At 37.7% G+C, this 17,885-nt stretch overlaps 2 protein-coding genes across 2 annotated transcripts; both read right to left on the bottom strand.

Moving 5' to 3' along the window:
- Positions 1–1,240: 1,240 nt before the first annotated feature.
- Positions 1,241–7,171, bottom strand: LOC143595770 (transcription factor ILR3-like). Its single transcript, XM_077074709.1, has 5 exons — positions 6,987–7,171; positions 2,354–2,416; positions 1,975–2,052; positions 1,738–1,900; positions 1,241–1,671 (listed from the first exon to the last, which is right to left on the bottom strand). The coding sequence occupies exons 1-5, from the start codon at positions 7,118–7,120 to the stop codon at positions 1,408–1,410; spliced, it is 702 nt and encodes a 233-aa protein (XP_076930824.1). The 5' UTR covers positions 7,121–7,171; the 3' UTR covers positions 1,241–1,407.
- A 6,739-nt stretch (positions 7,172–13,910) lies between these two features.
- On the bottom strand, positions 13,911–15,142 carry LOC143595766 (uncharacterized). The gene is made up of 4 exons (XM_077074704.1): positions 15,062–15,142; positions 14,806–14,972; positions 14,531–14,642; positions 13,911–14,449 (listed from the first exon to the last, which is right to left on the bottom strand). Exons 2-4 carry the CDS (start codon positions 14,883–14,885, stop codon positions 14,231–14,233), a joined length of 411 nt encoding a protein of 136 aa, XP_076930819.1. The 5' UTR covers positions 14,886–14,972; positions 15,062–15,142; the 3' UTR covers positions 13,911–14,230.
- Positions 15,143–17,885: the final 2,743 nt, after the last annotated feature.

Genomic DNA, 17,885 nt, shown 5'->3' with positions numbered 1-17,885 from the left:
TGCTTCTCCTTTATGTTTTATGTGTATTGAGTTGTTTTTTGTTTCAAAAGTTTATGCTGCGATGGCAGAGCATCGAGTGCTCGCCTTGGAAGTTCGAATGGAACTAAATCTTACATGGGCCTATGTATCTAATTTATTGGCTTACTGTTGAGTTCGAAAAAATATTTCCATATATAAAACGAGCTTACAGTTTAGGTTTTCTACTCTATTTTGAATTCGGTCAGTAACTAATTATATTTTTAAGTTATAATTAGATGTAATTTGGATTTTTGATCATACGCCCTGCTTGCGGTGCGCGCATATAATGTATATATGTGTGAACCCTCGGTGGGCAAAAGTAAAATTGCACTAGTTTTGACGTTATTTTACTAATCTCGTGAAAATAACGTTAAAAGTGGCGGAAGGTTAATCAGGCATCATGTGGTGGCGTTGATAGCCGAAAGACAAGGGCACATGCACCAATCAGCCGGTGTCCCGATGATTGAGTGCTATGTGCCTTATGTCCAAGGCTTGATGCAAAACTACTATCGAGCCGGGGGTCTCACCGGAAGCAGCCTCTCTATCCCTATGGGATAGAGGTAAGGCTGTCTACATCTTACCCTCCTCAGACCCTACCATAGCATTGCTATTGGTGGGATATACTGAGTACGATGATGATGATGATGATTGGATTTTTGATCATTATGTTTTATTAGTTCTATAGATCTGTTCTTTAATGTCTAAAGAATTACAGTTCTTGAGATTTTAAAGATGAAAAGAATGACTTTTTTCCTAATTGTTCAAATCAGATTTAATTCAAATAGTTCAAGTTCTAACTGGTTTTTCCAAATCTGTTTTGATCAAGTTTCAAAAGCTCAAATAACACAAAATTCAGTTAACTTGAAAAACATGGAATTTCATTTGATGAGCACTCAAGTTCAATCATAATCAATCCACGCTCAACCTTTAGAGATCCAGATGATGAACCAAATGTTGCGCACAAAACCCAATGAAGAAACTCATCCAGCTTTCAAAACCATGTGTAACAAGTCTCCATTTTGCTAGTTTAAAATGTTAAAAACCAAACAGTTGGAAATGAGTACAGGTTTTTATATTGACCCGGGTTTCTAGAAGATACTAGTTTCAGTCATTAAAACTCGATTCATACTAAATCACTATCATCAAGATTTATTCTTTTAGCTGAACCAAGTAAGACTAATTTGCTAATGGAAACAACATTCCCACAACAGAAACCTTAAAGACCACACATAAACGGTAAACCTTAAATATTACTTGCCAAAGATGTCACAAGTATAATAACTTAGGAAGTATGATTATACCATATTTTGAACCATAAATTACATAGTGATACCTAACAGTCATCAAACAAACAACAAACGGGCCATGAACGTTTATACTGAAGCCAAATTAAGCAACTGGAGGGTGGAGCTCATGATCTTGTGAGGTGTCAACGGCAGCAGGCGGCATGAATGGCCACATGGCCATTCCAGGGTAACTTATGATAGGAACCAACTTATGTCCCGTTGCTTGGCCTGCAGGATATGGAGCAGGCATTACAGGTGGCGGGCCCATGAAACTAGGTTGAGTGTTCATTGTGTTAACTTGTTGTTCAAGTTTCTCTTTCTCAGCCTTTAGCCTCTGCTTCTCATCCCGGAGCTCGTTTTTCTCAGACTACAAAAGTTAAGTGAATTAGCATGGTTGAAAATAAAATAAGTACATGTGGGAGGATGGGATTACCTTGAGCTCTTTTATTTTCTCCTGGAGATCTGAATTTGATTCTTTTAGCTTTTGTGCTTCGTTTTTTAATCGAGTCACCATTCGCACAGCATCAACCAAAATAGCAGCTTTATCTGTTTTAGTGGGACCCTCGGGTTTAAGAATCGTAGCCAATTCAACAAACCTAATTGTTATGTCATATTGAACACTAAGATTAACAAAAAAGCATAAAGTATAAAAGTAAAGAATGTGGCATACTTGTCGTTTAGTTTATCCCTCCTCAATTTCTCTCTACATGCTTTGGAACTTGTACCATTGGACGGTTCAGCTCTTCCCCTGTTGTACATTAGGTGGTCACTTTTTTCACAACAAATGAAAATATAGTTTTCTAATATGTGAATCAAGTATTAAAGCTTTTTAGGTGACAAATTCATTTTATTTGTTTCTTTTGCTACTAGCATTGTCCCATGAAATGACGTCCAAAACTATAAGGGTAAGCATAACAAAAAGAATCCATATATAAAGAAATAAACAATGTAGTTGTTTCAGTAAAAAGAAACCCAAACTGTAGATACACAAGACTATAAAAAAAGTTTACTTAGCTTAAAAATCTTGTAAAGATGAGAGCAATAATTACCGTTTTTTTGAACCAGTTTCCTTATGGCCAGCTGAACTTGCAAGCGAGCCATCACATTCCACACTAAAAGCAAGATTAAGCAAGCAAGGTGAAGAGGTAAGTAAACGTACAAATGAACGAAGAAACGAACATAGATATGAACATAAAAACAATAACTGAAACTACGAGGAAGAAAGAACGCATAGTAAACCTTGAACGTTAATATAAGCTAAAATGATTCTCAGAAACAAAGGCATAGGGGCCCATGTTGATGGAATTCAGCTTTCATTTGCAAAAGATTAGAGCTACACACCTACGGAGTATTTTGGGATGGCTTATTTAAACAGTTTATTTGTTTATTGCATATATTAAATGCCGAAAAGCACCTACAAGTGTTGGGTGAAGAGAGGGGTCTATGCATATCTACTTATTTTGGGTGAAGTAAGTTTTTTCAGTAAATAGTTTGAAATTGCCCATTTCAAACCTATTATTATTGGTGGATTAAAAATTACAAGTTTATGTAAAAGCTGTTCAGATAAGCAATATTAATCACCCCTATAATCAATACATTTCACATACAAATCTACTCTTTTTGGTTTCCCGAGATATTTCTCTAATTTACACCAAGAGAATTAAACTGGGGAAGTGATTTGTACTTCTCTAATTTTAGGAATCGTGACTTACATCTAGTTTTACAGTACCAACTACCAAATAAAAGATAAAGCGCATGCCAACTACCCTTTAATAAAAACTAATAAACTGCAGACTAACTTAATAACGTGAAAAATCTATGACGAGTATATATCGAGATCACAGGGCTCTGTCGCCTCGTTTGTGTGCCAGCAGCTTGGCTGGTGGCTACTTTTCCTCTGTACCATCAAAAACAACAGCAGCCTTGATGCCTTCTTTCCTTCTGGATTTCATATAAGAAATGAGTGTGAAATTGATAGAACCCCAAAACTTAAACAAGAAATTAAAGGATAGCTGACCCGATTCGAGATGGGCTAGTCTCCGGTTAGCCGATTCGAGATGGCAATTCTCCAAACACAAGGTTATTAAACCCTAATATTTTTATATCATAAACATGGATGATCCATTAAGTAAAACACAAACATATAAATAGACTTAATTGTAGTAATTATCGAAGCGGTTACTTAGACCATTCAACTTCCTTTAGCTCTTCATTGTCCTTGGACCCGTCAACTCTCTTGGATCCGAACGGGTTCGTATCAATACTTCCGACCCGGAAAATCGACTTGTCCTCAAGTCGGAAATTTGATAATAGTTTTGCCAAGCGATCATCCATTCAATTGTAGCCGCATACGTTTCATTGACCCGCTTCATAGAACGTGGCATATTATTGTCACTCTCATTTCGATTTGATAGCCAAGCGATTAGCCATTCAGTTGTAGGTTTACCGGCTTTCTGGACTCCGCGACTGTTTAGAACTGAATGAAGTTGAAGATTGGTTTCCCAATCTTGAATAATCGGTGGGGAGGAACTTATAAATGTTGTTGGGACTCGAATCCATGCGTATTTCAACATGGCTACACGGTAAACCTGATGAATCCGAGACTGATCCGTCTTTGGAATGATGTGATTAGGACCGAAAAACCTGGATGACAGTTTTTCAAGACATCTATGGGGCTGAAGTGGAAAGTCCACATCCCCAACCTCAAAAGTGATCAGTTCATGATGTCTTCGGTAGGCCTGAATTTTTATCTGATTTTTTTTTTGTTTCCAAATCTTCTCTGACCTGCAATGGAATGCCACCTCCGATCTTCAATTTAACACCCAAAGACTGATATTCAATCTTCGATTGAACATCTGAAACATGTTTAGACAGATCTTCGGTCTTCGATTGAAGATCTAAAACTTGCTCAAATCGATCTTCGTCAATGCTAGGGTTGTTGTCTGGGATTTTTTCGTTGACCAGATCTTGATTGTTGCACGGGAGGCGTGTTCCAAACATCACGGATTTGATTTCTGCAACATCACCCCTCATTTGGGAGACTATGGCGTCGAGCTTGGTAGCGATGGCTGCCAATTGGGTGGCGATTTGATCGGATGTAATACTGCTACCATCATTACCTTCCTTCTGGTAATTCCGGGCATGCACCTTCGTGATTCCCGGCAATGGAACCAAATGATAGAACCCCAAAACTTAAACAAGAAATTAAAGGATAGCTGACCCGATTCGAGATGGGCTAGTCTCCGGTTAGCCGATTCGAGATGGCAGTTCTCCAAACACAAGGTTATTAAACCCTAATATTTTTATATCATAAACATGGATGATCCATTAACTAAAACACAAACATATAAATAGACTTAATTGTAGTAATTATCGAAGCGGTTACTTAGACCATTCAACTTCCTTTAGCTCTTCATTGTCCTTGGACCCGTCAACTCTCTTGGATCCGAACGGGTTCGTATCAGAAATGGGCTGGTGAGTGAATTGGCGTAAAAGGCTGTGAAGAGCTGAACTGGGTTAAGTGGGTTAATCCGATTTGGGTTAAAGTGTCTATGCATTCCTCAAGAGATGCATTATCCCCTTGGTTATGTGGATTGAACCGTTTACTATCTCACTCTCTCAGTGAGTCCGATTTGGGTTAAAAGTGTCTTAGGGGCTGCTTAGTAACTGCTAGTAAGAGTTGTAACTGGGTTATTCAATTGGTTTATTTCTAGACTTTTATTTATGGAGTCTTATTTTAGGTTAGATTGTTAGAATATGGAGTAGTCACTTTGTTCCTACCTGAGTTGGTTTAGGGTTTCATCTCTTTCAAATTTGGGTCTATATTGGTTATTTGTTTATCAATTTTAACAAAACAAAAGGGCCGATCAAGTTTGATCAACAGGGCAACAGGCCGTGTTTCTTCATCTTTTCTTGTGTTCCTTGTTCTTTGATCTGATCCAAGGCCATCACAACTTAAACACTTGCTACATCAGCAATCTCCTTATGCAACCACATATTCTTTGCAAATATTGGCTGTGCTTTTTGTTCCGGATTTTAAAATTAGGGTTGGTGCCTAACTTACAAACTTGTAACTACCAAGTAATACAAACTAATTGATTGCCTACTGACTGACAGATAAAACCTCTAATCATAGTTGTCAGTAAATAGTGACAAGCTACCTATATGCTACGTAGCGAACAGCGATCGCTATTTCGTGTTTAGCGATAAAAGAAACACCAAAACATGCCTAACAAAATGCATATACGTATCAGCAATTTTAGCATTATGCTAATATCCTAATACTCATGTATTCAACAGCAGATTGTAGTGTATGAATGTTTACAACAAATTAGTATTTTGGCATTCACATCAAACAACATATTAGCATCAGGTTGTAATTTATAAAACAACATAATAGCCTAATTTTCAAGTATTCAACATTATGCTAACAGAGTAACAAAAACTATAAAAGTAATATCATTTAACATCATCTACTTAGTACCAAAAATAAATATTATGAGAAATTACAAAAGAATTAATAATAGGCACAAACAATCACAAACACAAATAAGAACTAACAAAAAACAAACCCTTTTTTTCTCAATATTAAACTTACGAATATTTGGAATTGGAATTTCCTATTATTTAGGGTGCGCGCAGTTAAGATTAAATTGCAAAGAAAATACCCCCTTTAATAGGAATGACAACAGTTAATATCAAATTAAAAACAAAATTACTGCTTAATCAGATGCAAAGCTCGCCTGAGATTACAGCATTACAGCCTCTTAATAGCTAATCTGATTCTGGAATATTCAAAGTACTGAAATCGATATTCTTGATAGCATTCTCTGTTCTAGTGTTTTACACATTTAATAATCCCCAGGTCAGACCCAAAACTCAAAATTGGGAAAAAAAAACAAAACAAAACTGACCGCTATGTTCACGCTTTTTCACCGCTAAACATCATATAGCGGAGAACTACCGCTTCTTTACATAGCGCGCTATAGCGACCGCTACAGCCGCTATTGACAACTATGCCTCTAATACTCTTATCGGTTTCACTAGGTAAACGATATCTAAGCATAAAGTAGTTTACAGCGTTGTAGAACTCACTAAGCGCTAGTCGGCCAGTGGGGTTGAGACTAGCTATTAATTGTATTAGAATTTGTATTTGTAACTTTCAGTTACACACACACACACACATTTTCATATGTAGTTTTCAGTTTTATATATACATGTACACATTTTTATATGTAATTAACAAAGGTTAGCCGAAATTCACAGAGTTTGTCCCAAATTGTCCGGAAATTGTCCGATGATTTGATCTGACTAGGAGCGATTTAGCCGATTTGCTACTAATTTTGCCAATTAGCTAAAATTAATCAGTCACGGGCGGCTAGTCCAGATTTTTCCAACACCGGGCAGATAATGAAAAAGTTGTTTACGAAACTTGAATAGGAGCATTGTGCATAAAAGTCAGTTGTTCAAGCACTCTAATCTAATCTACAATCCCAAATGTATCCAATTTCACAAAATTAAACAAGAAAAACCCTAAATTTAAAGTATTACACCTACACAAGAATGGATACAACGATCGATCAATTAATCCGATTAGGTTGAACTGTGAACACCGTAATTAGGTCAATTGCAGAAATAATTAATAAATAAAATAGTTAAATAAGGAATAGAAAGGATACCTACCTAGGGTTAGATGAAGAAGCATTGAAGATGGGCCAGGTGGATCCAGAAGCTGCCGCCGGAGCAAGGAAGGTGCCACCAACATTATCGATCAAGCCGTAGTTAAAGATCCAGTCACTGTTCTCCGGTGAAACCATCGTTATCCACCGCTCGGTTTCAAGTTGTGGAGTCTAATTTTTCACCTTCTCAGTAATAATATTATTTGCTTGCTGATGTAAGTTTTGTTGTAACGCCGTCATCTATTCCGTTAGTTAACGTTCTCGTCGTTTTCGGCTCAACTGGCCCAAACGTCATTAATAACCCAAATAAATAGTAAGCTTCTTTTGTTTAGACGACTTAGCATCTGCAAAACCGGGTATTTTCAGGACCCGGAACTGGTTTTGATATGTCGGGTATTTTGTGCACCTTTAGGTAAGACTAGTCAACTCAGGTATGTTAAGCTTGGACACAAGTTTGTTTATTAAAGGAACTCTAATTTTGGCTTGAGTTCGAGATCAAACTCATTTATTAAATGAGCTTCATTTCAAGCACGGGCCCAAATAAACTCGGCTGAATTCAAAGTTTTTGTATGACAATTAGACATGTATAAAAAACCCGTTCTGGAACTAGTTAATCGGAAACCAAACCTGACTGGTTCATATCTAAAATCGGTTTCAACTAAACCGGTTCCCAAACCGAATACCGCCAGTTCATATGGCGGTTCGCTCATTTCACAATCAAACCTTATTTTGTTTTTGCCTCAAACCGGTTTTAAATCGAACCGAACCGGTTTTGATTAACTTGACGAGTTCTATGCTTAAACCAGTTTCTAACCCAAACCGGTTCGGGTCAACCCGGTTTTGACCATGCAAACCCAAACCGGTTCGGTTTGGGAAAAAACCCGTTTTTTACACCTCTGATGACAATCTTGAGTAACTCACGAGAGGCTCGACTCGTCTCGCTTATACCGATAGATTACACTAAAAATTTATATTTTTTTTCCTGTGTATTGTGTATTGTAAAAAGATATTAAAGATCACCAACTCTAGGCTTATATTCAAGAATACTCTATAGTTAAAGTCTCCAGAAACCCCTGCCTGCATTCAAACCCGATCCGCTTACTCATTGGTAGACGTGCACAAATCGGGTACCGGTAAAAACCCGAACCGGTTTGGAACCGGTTTTTTTTTAAGCCGGGTAGAAAATAGGACCGGTTCCAGTCAGGAACCGGGTCGGTTCTGGACCCGAACCGATGCCCAGAAATGCCAACTTTTAGGAATCGGGTAGGGTAGTAACCGGGACCGGGTATTACGTATAAACCGGTTCCACCGGTTTTTTTGAATTTAAATAAACTAGCCGTTAGAAACCGGTTCCAACGACTATATAGCCGTTTTTGACCGTTGGAACCGGTTTTTTTTACTATATAAAGCTTCAAAACATACTATAAATGGCATGTGTTGTGTGTTGTTAGTTAAACCACTTTCAAAACTATATAAGACACTCTAAATCACAATTAAGGTTAAACCGACAAAGAAATGGCAACTAATGATGACGTTGTTATGGTGATTGAAACAACATGATGCCCCGATGTTTGGGTTCATTACGATTTGTGTGTCATGACCGACGCACAAGAGATGGCTCGTTACAAATATTGCTCGAAGTTTCTTAAAGCAGGGTCCAACTCGACATTACGAAAACATACGAATAAGTATTGTCGTGAGAAAAGAAGTTTGGATGCCAAAAAAGCGGAAGTGGGAGAGTCTTCCGGCTCAACAACCCAAGCATCTACCGCCGGAAACAATGCTTAATCGTTGTAGAACGCCAGATTAAAACGACGGACGTTGTTTTTTAGTTGTAGTTGTTACTTTTTATGTTTAGTATCGTTATGTTTTAATAATGTTTGTAATAGTTCTTGTTTAAATAAATAAAATGTTCGTCGTTGTTTAAATGAATAAAATGTACTAGTTATAAACAAAACAAAAGTAGTTATTAAACAAATCAAAACTAAATATTAGTTGAACTTGATCGTGTTACAAAAGATTATACTAAAACAAATAAAAATTACAACTCTTCTAGTTCTTCGTCTTCACCCTCATCTTCTTCACCACCCGAATTATCGGAAGAAAGTCCGTCCTCCGCCTCCTCTTCATGAATAGGACGCTCTATTGCTATTTCGTCTTCAAAGTTTGCCTTGTGTTGTACACGATCCACCGCATCCAAATGGTCCTTTAGACAAATGCAAACCTCTAGAGACTCGGGAGTTAATTTTGTTCTTCGCATTGATAATACCTTCCCACTAAGAGAAAAAACCGACTCGGAAGCAACCGTTGAGGCTTGTACGGCAAGCAAATCACGAGCCATTGCGGATAGAATAGGAAATTCGTTTTGTTTTCCTTTCCACCAAGCCAACAAATCAATATTACGAACCTCGTCGACCGTTGCACCCTCAACATAGTTTGCTCCACTATATTGACCAAGTTCGCTAGTTGGTGTGTTTCCTCTTTGCCTCTTAGATGCCGATTCACGAATCCCATTCATCAAGTTTATAAGTAGGTCCTTGCTCGGCCTACTAGTCGTTTTTTAATAAAAAACGATCTCGTGCTTGGACCATAAAGTTGAAAATAATGGTCATAAAGGTCTTGAAGGTTTTTGTTAAACTTTTCACACGCTTCCGTCGACCACTTCGGGTCGATCTCGTGCATACCCATGTTGTCGAATATTTCTTCGATCGTTCTCTCAACCACATGAACATTCCAATATGGGTTTAAAGCGGCGACACAAGTGAAGACCGGCGGTATGTTTTCAAAATATTTTAAGAACTTTTCCTTCATAACCGCAACAATATTCTTGAATAGTTTGTTCTTCTCCTCAAACTCTTTAAAAGTACAAGACATGAAGTACAATTCTTGCAAAACCCAACAACTAGTAGGATAATAGACTCTCGATAACTTTGTTGTTGAGGTTTTGAATAAGTCAAGATATTTCAACAAAAAACCGACATTGACCCAAACACTTTCGGGAAGCATATCGGCCTCGCGTACGTCAACAAGATTGTTATGAAAACTTTATAGAGTTTGGCGTTGGCAAAAGCACACTTGAGCATATGACAAGTTGAGTTCCAACGGGTTGGAACGTCCCAATTCGGCCCCAAATACTTTCTTTCAACCGACTTGCAATAGTTCTTATATTCAAGATGTCTTTTTTTACCACTTTTGAAAACATCTTTTAACATAAGTCTAAAGAATTTTAAATCGTCACAAATGTTTTCCTTGTCGAGACCTTTTTGAACGACCAATTTGATGATATGTGCAACACATCGAACATGAAAAAAATCCCCGAAACAAAGTGTAACATCACGTAAAATTCGGGCAAAAAAAAACGTCAAGTTTCCAAAGTCAAGGGACCAATTCTGCCAATTTCTAAACTCAAAGGGCAAAAATAAAAATTTTGTTTACTTGTCCTTTCGCGGTACGCGACAGGACAAAAGACAATCCCATCGCGTACCGCGATGGAACTTGGTCAAAGCTTCTAGACAAAGTCAATAGCGGTACGCGACCGCCGTTGAGCCAACGTCATCGCGATACGCGATGACGTGGCCTGACACGTTGTGACACGTGTGCCACGTGGCAAGCGGTGGCACAACGTGTGCCACGTGCCGCCACATGGTGCCACGCGTCACAACGCCTGCCACGTGTTGACACGTGGCAGGTCTATACACTGCGTCATCAAGCCTATATCGCGGTACGTGATAGGCTTCTAAGTGACCCATCGCGTACCGCGATGAGATCCAAAAATTGCTATAAATAGGGCAGTCACGAACTCAGCCCTCTCACACCTCAAAACACACATTTACTCTCTCTCTCTCTTTCTCTCTCTACCTCGTAATACGTGCCAACGATCCGTCTCGATAAACGTGCCTCGAAACCTCGTTTTCCGTGCCCGTTACCTCGATTTACGTGCCACTCCCCGACATCCCGAACAAGAAGGAAGTACTGCCCGACGACCCGGTGAATTTCTCGAAGTGCGTGCCAAAGGTGTGGACATCTCGAAAGGCGTGCCAAGTGTGGAAGGAAGTATTGATCAAGTAAAAGTTGATAAGCGAGCGGCGTCGAAGTGCTGCCCAAGTATCTAGGGCACTTCTAAGCCTAAACAAGGTAGGCATAATGCCCGACCAAAATAATATTAAAATATTATAAAGGCTTAATGCCTAAGTCGGAATTATACTCGATGAATATAAAAGAGAAACGAAAATAACAAAGAAAAGAAAGAAAAGAATATATATATATATATGAGTATATATATAAATATATAACTATTCTTTGTTATAGACTATATTATTTAAGTATTATGAATATACTTAAATAAAAGAAATACGTTTCTTAAAGAAGAAGAAACGTCGGGTTTTGAAATATAAACTAAAGGTTTATAAAGATTACTTTTTAACTAAAGGTTTTAAAGTAAAAAGAAATAATGAACTAAAGGTTCATCGAGATGATAAGTCTAAAGGTCTTAAGCCGGATCGTGTATCCGACTAATGAATGTTATACTCGTACTATAGGTGCGAGATAGCGAAGAAAGACTAACGGACGGTGTTGGAAGCCGATCCCATTGAAAAGGTGAATACGCCCCACTTTACAAACATGTTTTCAAAAGAGTCAAACGTGTTATATGAAAAAGGGTTTACATGAGACTATGTGTCTCTAAAAACATTATAAATAAGAGTATAAGCCAGCCCTCAGGCTATGGTATACGTTTGTCTGGATCCTTACATATGTGGAACGCGGTGGGCACATCGCACCACGCATGGTCACGACCTCCAGCCACGATGGGCCGAACCTAAGTTACGTCCGAGTGGGGAATGACCATGTGTATATTTATGGTACCTAAGTTATGTCATAAACACTGCGGTGTTTCGCTGAGGTGATCTCAAGCAGAGACTCGAGTTTATAATGATTGTTTTAACTTGATTATTCCTAAGCTAAGATGGGCCGAGACTTATGTGGTCTCGAGGGATGATTAAGTAAAGAAAATATTTTTAGCGTCAGCATATTCACCAGCATTCGTTGTTGACGTATTTTATTAACATTTTGCAGGTAATCAGGAATAGAGCTTGAAAGACGAAGAAGCTCAAGAATCCGATGGCTCGGATAATTTTGTGTAAATATAAAATATGGTGGTTTTGTAAAAACATATAAACAAGTAAACTTAAAACGAGACTTTCGTCTCGTCTTTTGTATTTAAATATTTTAATAAACGATCATTTGCTTTTATAAAGTCTTCCGCTTAAACCCGCAACTCTAATTTATTTACAAACATGGTACCAACTATGGTTCACACTCCTAGGCCTAGAATGGGGGTGTGACACAAGGTGGTGAATATTTAATGATAAATTTTTCGGCCGCCTTAGTATTGTTTGATGCGTTGTCAAAAGAAATCGAAAATATTTTATTTTTCAAGTTGTAAGTCGTTATAACTTCATCAAGCAATTCAAACAATTTTCGGCGGTATGTGGGAACGGGAAGTTTTCAAAAGCGATGGTGCGTTTCATCAATTGCCATGTCACCGGATCAACCCAATGAGCGGTGACACATATGTATGATTTGGGTAACCCGTGTGGTGCCGACCAAACATCGGTAGTTAAACTAACCATCGATTGTAAAGAATTAAAAAACTCGATTAACTCTTTTTTAGCACACTCCCACAACTTGATACAATGACGTCTTAAGGTAATACGACTTACGTGTGTGTATCGCGGTTGTAGAGTTTCTCGAATCAACGACGTCAAATCCGGGTCGTCAAAGTGGTTAAACGGCAAACCTCGTTGAATAAAGAACTTTGTCATTCTATCTTGAACTTTATTCGTGTTGTAACGAAATAGTGTACCATCTTTACCCAAGTCGACTTGATCGGTTGCGCCAATGCCTTTCAAGGCCTTGCAATATGGCTTCTCAATGTGCTTTCTCAAAGTCGAGTTGGAATCGTGCTTTAATAGTGTTCCACATAGTTTGCAACGAGCCTTTTGATCACCATCGACATTGATAACCAAATCCCAATTCTTCCACACATCTTGGTTGCGGTTATGGGTGACGACCGCAATAACTTGTGGGTCCTCTATAGCAACAACCGGTTCAATTAAAACGCTCTTTTTAGCCTTGTTGCTAGTTTTTTTGGTGGGTGCCATAATATTATTGAGTTGGATGGTCGGGTTTGCTAAACGAGAAGTATTTTAGTGTGTTTTTGAGTTTGGTGTTGAAACAAGAAGTGGAAAACAATTTATATAGAGTTTTTGGACATCAAGAACCTGTTCCAACGGCTATATTACCGTTGGAACCGGTTTCAAAGGCTATATTTCTCTTACAAACCGGTTCCAACGGCTATATTACCGTTGGAACCGGTTTCAACGGCTATATTTCGCTTATAAACCGGTTTCAACGGCTATATTACCGTTGGAACCGGTTCCAACGGCTACTTTGACCAGCATTTGACTTTTTTATAAAAAACCCGCAGAACCGGTTATTTCTGGTAGGAACCGTAACCGGGTACATTTTGGAACCGGGTAGGAACCGATTGGAAATATAAAATGGGGAACCGGGTATGGATATTGGGTATAAAAATACCCAGACCGGGTATAAGGTTAATCAGGTAGGAACTAGAACCGGTTCCGGGTCGGTTCCGCCGGTTCGGTTCCGGAACCGGTTTTTTTTGTGCACGTCTACTCATTGGTAATCTTCCCACTACGTTGGTTTATACTAAGGTAAAATTTCAAAAGACCCAATATTGGTTTATAATTTGCGAATTTGTACTTATAAAGTAAGGCTTATGATGAAATGTTAGCGTTTACAAGCAGCATATTAATGTGCAGCAAAAGGGATGTCTTACCAATTTGTCCTTGACTAGTACATGTTCGCATGTGTTCACACGCTTTTGTAGATACGTTTTCATTTTCAAAAAGAACCCAACGAAGGCCATCTTTGCAAATATAAATCTTTAAACAAGGTACATGACAAAATGACCATGAGTCCATTAGTACACTGTGCATATCATGCGGACACGTGAGCCTGTTTACAAGTTCATCTAGCAACAAATTGTTCATGTTCATTTAAACAATCAACCATATCTAAACAAGAAGAAACGGCCTGTAGAATTCAAATTGCGGTGTCTACATTAAAACTTATAACAATTCAAAAGTACTACAAATCAAAGACAGAAGTTAAACCAACATCAGACTATGGTTCAAGTTTAACTTCCACATAAGCTGGTTAATAAACTCAGGTGGTCAACACTGTTTGTTCCTCTCTTTTCTTGCCTTTGTATGTAGCTTTACCATCTTCTTGTTGCTCAGCTTTCTTTTGAGCCCGAATCATCGCCCGTCTTGCACGTGGACGCAACTCACGAACTTGTCTAGGTGGCATCACATACGGCTCAAGTAACTTATCACCAAACGGGTGCTCATTGCCTGCAAATATCCTCAGTTTTCTATCTCTATCCTGTAACACGCAATAAAACATTATAAATAATAAAATGTTAAAACCATAACCAGAAAATGTTAAAGTTTGATATAAACTCACGTCACGCAGTTTATTTCTCGGAAGCATACGTAAAACAGCTTTCCTGATGACTTCTGTAGGATCCTTAGCCATTTGGTCTTTCAAACTCCTTTCCTTAAGGTGTCCAACATACCTGTAAACTAACAATATGTGGTATTAGTCGTGTTCAAGTAAGATCTTCAGGGTCAACCCTCGAACAAGACCCTTTTTAGTGCCACTGGATTTTAGACAAAGAACTGAAGGCAAAAGCTAAATGTTAAGACTAAGGGAAGAAAACAAAATAGACAGATACTTGCCCGGTATGCCATCGGTAAAACTTATTAGTGAGCTTTCTACCAGTGACACAAATATCTTTAGCATTAAGCACAATGCACATATCGCCATCATCACGATTAGGTGTATATGTAGGCTTATCTTTTCCTTGAACCACTGTGGATATTTGTGATGCTAATCTTCCCAGAACCTGCATAAAAAGTTAAGGAATCTTATAATGGTAAAATAATACGGATATACTCACTTGAAGATTACATATACCAAAAGATCAAAATATACCTGGCCTTTGGCATCAAAAACTCTCCATCTAAGTCCTTCCAAATTGATACGTCTTATACCCGCAACAGCTTTCTGCAACAAGTCATTCAAGGACGAAGCTTAGTTGGGGCCGGGGGTGGCCCCGGCCCCCTCCGTTTTTTCGCTCGATAGTGTAAATTTATCCTTTTACTGTTAAAATTTTTTATACATAGTGTAAATTGACCCGTTTATGACTGAAAATTTGAGTCCGGCCCCCTCCGTTTTTCGCTCGGTAGTGTAAATTTATCTTTTTTTTTCGAAAATTTGTATACATAGTGTAAATTTACCCGTTTTTCACAGAAATTTTGAGCCCGGCCCCTCCGTTTTTTCGCTCGGTAGTGTAAATGTTTCCTTTTCGGCCAAAAATTTTTACACATAGTGTAAATTTACCCGTTTCCGACCGAAATTTTGAGCCCACGCCCCTCTAGTTTATGAATTTTTTTATACATATTGAGTCCGGCCCCCTCGACATTTATGTCCAAGCTTCGCCACTGAAGTCATTCTCAGGTCAAATGCCATATATCCAACAGACCCAACTCTCGTTACTTTAAAACAAAACACTAATGTTTGTGTTTCTGTTAATTACGGTACGAAACAAACTGTAAAAACACTAATGTTTGTGATTCTGGCAACTTAAAAATCCTTTAAGTTGCTTTAAATTCTAAAAAGTAGGCCAAACAGATGCTACTTTGAAGTTTGATCGTATCTGCAAGTTTGTTTTTACCTACATAACACGCACGTAATTCTCAATGTCCAAATCAGTTAAACGTACAAAACTACAAACTAAAAGATGCAATTAAATTTTAGCTACTTCAGTCAACTCTGGTTCATTTTCTACCATTCATCTGCTAATGTAACCTCTTCTTTTGTGCTTTTAAACTGTAAAAAATAAAGCTAAAGTCTTTTCCCTCAGCACATATGCCCTAGAACAAACTTGTAATTACAGAATAAAAAGCATAATCCCATGGATCTTTTTTCCTATTTCTGCTGCAGTCAAAATCCTTCTAGATGAGTAAGGTGTTGGTTTGAAAGCATTTGACTTGGGTAATATAGTTAATTATATACCAGCTACATGGTATAGATTCATAGGAATGCACTTACGAACCTTCTAAGACTAGTAACTGCTGTGCCTCGATATGTTTATGGTTGAATTAATGTTTTAAATGCCTTAACTGTAGAAGTCTATCTAAACACCAATCACCAACAATATCTTCTACATATGGATCCCAAACAGGTATAAAGTTTCATAAAAAGTTAAAAACCTTGACGCTACAAATAAAAATTTTCCCACAAAATAAAGAAAAGCTGAAGAAGCTCGTGCATTTTCTTTAATTTTGTTAAACTGAAAAAACTGTTATCATTTATAATGCCATGACCATGACTTAAAAAGATTCTCTCCACAGAAACAAGGAAAGTCAAAGTCTCAAATTATGTTAATCAAACAGATACTGGTTTCGGGTTAACTCACTTAATAATGATCTTAATCATTCGTCACATGGCAAAATCCTCTTAGGGATAAGCAATAACCAAACCATTAACAAGAACGAAACCGAAAATCGCTGAACCCCAACCGAAAACCGGTTATCGTTTGTTTTGGTACCCTCGGTTGACCTAAATTTAGCGAACCGACCAATTCATACTTTCATATATTTCTTGCATTTATACCCCCATCTAATGTATTTCACGTTTATACCTCCATTTCCAAATATTTTAGCCCAAGTTTGGTTTTGGTTAGTAACTGAAATTAACCAAACCAAACGGAATGGTTAACAAAACAGATTAACCGATGGCATCCGTTTCCATTGAGGCTAATAACCGAACCGTGCACGAAGATGCCGGATATTAGATATAGTCATCATATGATAGTTGTTATTATATTGTAATCGTCAAATGAGGCGCTGATTACAATACAGACTACACCACAGTGGGCAATATTAATGATTAAAGATTGTGATTAGATTATCCTTAACAAGTCAAGGACCTGAAAAACCCTAATATATAAACAATCGGATAATATATTCAAACTCATCTGCACCTAGCTATAAAGAGTGTGATTATACATTTATACTTATACATCTACTTGAAATGATAATAAACAAACAAATTCAGAGTAAAATCGAGAAGGAACGATACCTTAAGATTGCCGCTGAACGCCGCCTGAGCTGCTCCAGACATCTTCCGTCACCGGATCTCCGATCAATCACCGGCAAACACCAAAAAAGTAGATATCGGAGACACGATGGCTAGTCCTAATCCTCTAAAACCCTGGAAAAGACAGTAAATGGGCTTGTCTGGGCTTTACCTGCATCCAATTGGGATTCCGCTCAGTCCAGCCCAACTAACTATTTGTTTTGTTTTAAAGGAAAATAAAAGAAAAATGGAGATGCGGATACGCTTTATTTCAACAAATAAATAACTATCAACTGAAACATTCAAATTTGGAATTTATATATCCTCTAAAAGGGTATGATGCTTTATGCTTAACAAGTGATTTATACGTGACTTGACAAAAGTACGAATCGCAAGCACTCGTGTTTACACATTTACTTAATAACAAACATGCTATTTCTTAATGTTATCAAGTAAATATTCTTAACAATTTCATTTTTGTTTATTAATAATTCTTATGCAATAATTGTAGCAGAACTAAATGAATTTTTCTATCTTCAAATTTAAATACGCTTACAGTTATATAAATCATGGATATCGGCAAAGGTTTTTTTTTTGTTTCTTTGTACTTCTATGCATTTTCATCTCTTTGAAGTTTGAACCAACAACATCTTCTTGTAACCTAGTGTCAAATAAT

This window comes from Bidens hawaiensis, unplaced genomic scaffold (assembly GCF_021521415.1).
Source record: "Bidens hawaiensis isolate Kalapana, Puna unplaced genomic scaffold, B.hawaiensis_p1.1 tig00045515_1, whole genome shotgun sequence".
Classification (NCBI taxonomy): domain Eukaryota; kingdom Viridiplantae; phylum Streptophyta; class Magnoliopsida; order Asterales; family Asteraceae; genus Bidens; species Bidens hawaiensis.
Note: the sequence above shows the minus strand (reverse complement) of the source record. Positions and strands in the feature narration are given on the sequence as shown.